At 45.2% G+C, this 5936-nt stretch overlaps 1 protein-coding gene and 1 pseudogene across 1 annotated transcript; both read right to left on the bottom strand.

Annotated features, from left to right (window-relative positions):
- Window positions 1-15: 15 nt before the first annotated feature.
- On the bottom strand, window positions 16-1532 carry LOC120521638 (ADP-ribosylation factor 1-like). Its single transcript, XM_039743125.1, has one exon. It carries the CDS (start codon window positions 892-894, stop codon window positions 337-339), a length of 558 nt encoding a protein of 185 aa, XP_039599059.1. The 5' UTR covers window positions 895-1532; the 3' UTR covers window positions 16-336.
- A 1082-nt stretch (window positions 1533-2614) lies between these two features.
- LOC120521639 lies at window positions 2615-3449 on the bottom strand (annotated as a pseudogene).
- Window positions 3450-5936: the final 2487 nt, after the last annotated feature.

Raw genomic sequence — 5936 nt, 5'->3', positions numbered from 1 at the left:
ACATCAAATTTGAAATTCTAACAAAATCACATCCCATAGTGATAAGGATAAGAAATAAAACCAAAAAGTCAGAATATTGAAAACATAAATGTTCATGCAGAGCTCCAGGTACCCGCTATTCTTGTGCCCATTTCTGCAGTTCTTGAGCCATGTAGCTCATCACATTGTGAGGAGGGGGGGCACAGGGTGTCTCCAGGATTATAATCGCTTTGCTTTTTAAAAGTTCAGATACAGTCAGATTATAAAAGAGACAAAGTACCTGAGGTTTGTTAGGTGTACTCTGTAAAGCCAGCCTGAAGGAGTCCTGAGCAGGGGGTAGAACCTCCAGTTCCATTATTAGTGCCTCTCTATCTGGTTTCTCTTGATCATATCTGTCAAGTGCTGTACGGCCTCCATGATCCCGGCCCCACTCACCGCACAGCACCCCTGGACATGCCACTCGTGATCCATTATCTTCCTCAGCCCCATCTTCTCCACAAGCTCATCAGGCCGCCGGGCCCCTGGCAGGTCCTGCTTGTTGGCCAGAATGACGAGGGGCACCCTTCTCAATTCCTGTTGCTCCAGGACACACTGCAGCTCTTCCTGAGCCTCTGCAAAGCGTTCAGGGTCAGCGCTATCCACCACAAACATCAGACCCTGCGTATTGGTGAAATAGTGTCTCCACAGTGGCCGAATTCTAGTCTGGCCACCTACGTCCCACACTGTAAAGGATACGCCACGGATGGGCTCCACTGTCTCAACATTGAAGCCGATGGTTGGAATGGTGGAGACTGTCTCGTTCAGCTTAAGTTTGTACAAGATAGTAGTCTTGCCTGCCGCATCCAGCCCCAGCATCAGGATTCTGGCTTGAAGACCATAGAGAGACTGGTAGATTTTAGCCAGAAGGATGCCCATTTTTGCTGCCGGTGTGATTGAAAATTTGGTGCTCGTCTGTCTCGTGCTCTGCCTGTGTGCCAGGACAGTCAGTCAGCTGGCCACCTTTATAGAGCCTCTCTGCCTGCTCTGTGACTGACACTTGAATGGGAAGACCCGCCCACTGTTGATGCAGTAGGCCACACGCTGGAAGTTTTTCAGCCGTCACTGGAAGAGGAGTTACTGTGGGTGTGGCCAAAGTTTACTGAGCGGAAACAAACTGCTAGCTCTGCCAGCTCCTGCCTGCTGTGTAAGGACAGGGATGGGAGAAAGGAAGGCACATGGGGTACTGAGCCTGTCTAGGGGATCTGGGGGTGGAGATTTGCACGACCGTACTCACTTACTGTCAGACAATGAACATTAAACAGCATTGGTCTGAAATAAAAAGAAGTTAAAACTATTGAGATTGACGTACACACAGTGAGGAAGTTAGGTACTGAGGAAAAGTAAAACATAAATAAAGAAGTAAAGTCTCTTACAGTTAGGTTCGAATTGCTAGGCTGGGGAGACTATGTAATGCCGCACTTTGTGAAAGGCGCTATATAACATGAAGTATTGTTATTCATTCATTTTACTCTGATTTCTTGGATATGCTAAACTGGACTTACTAGGCCTTCCTGTGCTCACCAGCTCTTTCTGTTTAATTCCCAGACACTTCCATGCAGAACTTCAATCCCTTCAATCCGCCCTGGATCTTCTCCTAGTGGCTAAATACATGCCCAAAATCCTGAATCTAATGATAGTGCTGTGGGGTTCCACCAGCTTAAAAAACATCTGTTTGAGTTAAGAAATAAGGAAAACTGATGAAGACACAGAGAGAACATGCAAATTTAACACAGGTGGCCATCAGACTGGAATTTGAAGCCAGGACTCATGAGCTGTGAATCAGCAGTCCAACCTCTATGCTACCAGGCCACCCCAGTTCTTCTGTGTTACCCCATTGTTATGACAATTTCTTTAACAGGAACCGATTCAGCATCTCACATCTTTCTTCGAGGCTGCTTCACCAAAGTTATGGCACTGTTCCTTCTTGTGTAACGTAGAGACCAAAACCACACAGAATATTCCACAAGGGGGCTCACAAGCACATCGTACAGCTCATTTATCTGCACATGTTTCTGAGGGGCAGGAAGCTGCTGGGATTGGCTGATGATGGTCACGTGACACCAAGAGCAGGAGAGCTGGATGCAGCAGTGCTGGCGGCAGTGACGCTGGCAGAACAGCAATCTTGAACAATGGTAGTGTCAGGTTATCATGTCTCCCCACTGGCTGTTCTTTCATTCACTGTCCTGCGCTGCTTAGCAGGACTGCTTGTGTCCCAACCTCAGCAGGAAAGAGTTCAAGGCCTTGAATAGGGTGCCAGTCCATTTTAGTGAAATAAGCAAATAGATATCTGCATTTGCCTCCAGATATTTTGGTTTTCCTGTCACATCCATAATGATGTGCCATTCAGGTTAACTGTCAATGTGACTGTGTGTGGGTGTGTGGGTAGGCCTTGGCACCCTGTGCAGTTAGGACAGGCTCAAGTCCATTGTGAATTGGATTAAGTGGATTTGAGATTAAAATTAGATAAAAACATTTCCGTGAGATTTTTCAGGTGAGGAGGATGGAAATTTCAAAGTACGACAGTTCTATTCAGTAAACATGTCACCAGGTACCCACTGCTCTTGTGCTCATGTTGACGGTTCTGTTCTCTTGACCCATGTGCCTCAGCAAAGGGGCACGGGGTGTCCCATCATTATAATTGTTTTTTTTTTTTGAAGTTCGGCTACAGTCAGATTATAAAAGAGGCAAAGAACCTGAGGTCTGCAAAATGAAACCTGCAATGCCAGCCTGACACAGTCCTGAATTGGGGGCTCAGCTTCCAGTGCCATTATTAGTGCCTCTCCGTCTGGTGGCGCTTAATCATATCTGCCAAGTGCTGTACAGCCTCGTTGATCCCGGCTCCACTGACTGCACAACATCCCTGGATGAGCCACTCGTGATTCATTATCTTCCTTAGTCCCATCTTCTCCACCAGCTCTTCGGGCTGCCAGGTCCTGTTTGTTGGCCAGGATGACAAGAGGCACCCTTCTAATTTCCTTATGCTGCAGGACGCACTGCAGCTGTGCCTGAGCCTCTCCAAAGCGTTCAGTGTCCGCACTGTCCACCACAAACAGTAGACCTGCGTTTTGCTGAAATAGTGACTCCACACTCTAGTCTGGCCGCTTACATCCCACACTGTGAGGGATACCCCATGGACGGGCTTCACTGTCTCGACGTTGGTCAATGGTCAGGATGGTGGAGAGCATCATGATTCTGGCTTGAAGCCCATAGAGAGACTGGTACATTTTGTCCATTAGGATGCCCATGATGGTGCCTGTGTAATTTGTTAAACTTGTGGTTTTCTCTGTGGCGCTCTGCTTGTGCGTCAGTATAGTCGGCCATCTGCTTCCTGGCTGACACTTGAATGAGAGGCCCCGCCCACTGCTGATGCAGGAGGCCACACGCTGGAAGTTTTTGAGCCGACTCTGTTTGCGGAGTCACCATGGGAGTGGCCAAACTTTACTGACAGGAATGAGCTGCTGGCTGTGCCAGCTCTCAGTGATCCTGAGGTGAAGGAGAGAGAAGGAAGATAGGGGGGCATTGGGGTACTGAGTCTATCACACCCACACTCACTCACAGTCAGTCAATGTACCTAAGAATAATATAAAAATGAAAAAGAACTGAGGCAAAATAAAACAGGCTGTATTGACCTGCATACACTATACAAAGTTAAGTAGTAAGGAAAAAGTGAAATATAAAGTAAAGGAGTAGGCTGTGAAATGCCATATAATGCCTTGACATGCTGCACTTTATGAGAGGTGCTATATAACACATTGAATACAGCAGTTTCTTCACTTGCACTCTGCTTTTCTTGGAGATGTTGAACTGGACAGACTTGTAAGCATCCTTGTGCTCAGTAACTTTTTCTAACTCATTTTGCAGAATTCCCAGACACTTGTAGGCCAATCAAGAAGTGCAGTTCCTCTAAGGTGTCCTGGATCTTCTCCCAAGTAACTAAGAACATTCCCAGACATATCATATTTCCTCTAAAATCCCCAGTGATGTGCTGCTCAGCTTAACTGGCTGAGTGACTGTGAGTGTAAGCATGTGTAGGCCTGGTAATAAGCTGGCACCTTGTGCTGCCAAAATAGGCTCCAGCCCCCCAATAACCCTGCAGTAGTTACAATGAGTCACGAGTTGAATAGCACATGCACGACAATAATGACCCTATAAACCTATATGTAGTATACAGCTGAATAAAATTAATTCATTTTTAAACACGTAAAAACAGTAATGGGTCAGGAGTGCTTCATGGAGGTTGGAATCACAACCCCTGGCTCTATCTATGTGTAGTTTGCACATTCTGCCTCTGTCCATGTGTGTTTGGCAATTGGAAGTTTTGAGAATGGGTATGTGTGTGACACCAGGATAGGCAAAGTCCACTGCAACTTTGACCTGGGTAATCCGGTTAAGAAAACGGATGGACACTCTGTATATATAAAGCACTTTGAAATGGTGTACTCTGTTAAAGGCACAATATAAAACACAGACTTGATTATAAACAGGAAAGCTTTAAATGTTTAATTAATTTCACCTTTCCCCCAACACATTTTAAAAGCCATCTTTCTGTATTGCTTTAGAGCCTACAGTAGGCCAATGCCCAGCCCATGGTTGGTATGCACCTTGTCTCATGGGACCAGACGTGACTCTTAAGCTAGAATAAACGTCTGTGCACATCTTGTTAAAAGTTTGTAGTGAACAGCTGTAAAATCCTGCGCCGCAAAGGCTACACCCGTGGGGCTTCTTCCCAAACACCCACCCAATTTCCTTCTATCTGTACGATTTACAGTACTGCTGCAGTTTCAAGGAGAGAGCAGAAGATACCGAACAAAAGACTTGACACTGAGAGAAAATAAAAAGCTGAATATATGTTATCAATTCAGGAGCTCAGTAACACAAGGTAATTGAAACTTAATAATTAATTTGTACATTTTAATGCATGCTGAGACACAAGGAACGCGGCTGCACGTTTTTGAGATGTGTGTCTGTCTGTTATAATATCTTTCTGTCATTTTGACTTGCATCACTATATGTCATAACAGCAAACAGAGTTAATATAACCATCATGATCTATGGATATATTACATGTTAAAGCACTGCCACTATTCTTGCATGGTAGTCTCTTGCGTGCTTCTACAGGTGCCGTCAGGTAGATTTGTAGATCCAGGTGTGTCGACTACTGAAATCTACATCTCCTATGTCTCTTTATTGTCAGCTCTCTTAATGGCACAGTCCGTTTGATGGGGTTTGACACAACGTTTACAACGAATGCATATTTTGCAGTTCAGATTTTCACAAACATTGCTACCAGCTCTTTCAGGCTTACATCGATTCCTACACTGTGATCATAGCACTGAACAAAAGTGAGCACACACAGCACCTGCCACAACATAGTGTCCACGTTTGATGTCGTCGAATGTCAATGTATAATCTGAGTGTACAGAAAGGTTTTTCTTTTCTTGCAACTGTTTCTTTTTATCATGCGCTCCACACACGTGTTTAATGGGGGTCTTTTTGCGGCTGTTGTATGGTTTATCGTAATCAAATCCATGCTATTTGTGGGACCGCGTTAACATGTGTACTACTGCACTGCGGCTCAAAATCACCGCCCCTACTTTAAGCACCGCCCTCATGAGGCGTTGGATTGGTTTAGAAACGTGACACTCAGTCAGCCGTCTAATTGTTCCCACCCACCTTTAAGCGCAATTCATTCGTGGCTGTCGCCTGGATTAGCAAAACTAGATCGCGTCACCAAACCATGGGCCATTCGAAACCCACCTGATTTATTAATATGAATGCAAATAATTTGCTAGAAGCGCGAACACGCTAGTAACTTAATGAAAAACTTAAATGATTCGCGATTTTGATTCGAAAGATTGAATGAATGTAGTTCTGTGATACGTCCATCCCTGAACTTTTGCTGTTGCATTACGCGGTTC

This window comes from Polypterus senegalus, unplaced genomic scaffold (genome assembly GCF_016835505.1).
Source record: "Polypterus senegalus isolate Bchr_013 unplaced genomic scaffold, ASM1683550v1 scaffold_5188, whole genome shotgun sequence".
Classification (NCBI taxonomy): Eukaryota; Metazoa; Chordata; class Cladistia; order Polypteriformes; family Polypteridae; genus Polypterus; species Polypterus senegalus.
This window is presented reverse-complemented; position numbering and strand designations above follow the sequence as displayed.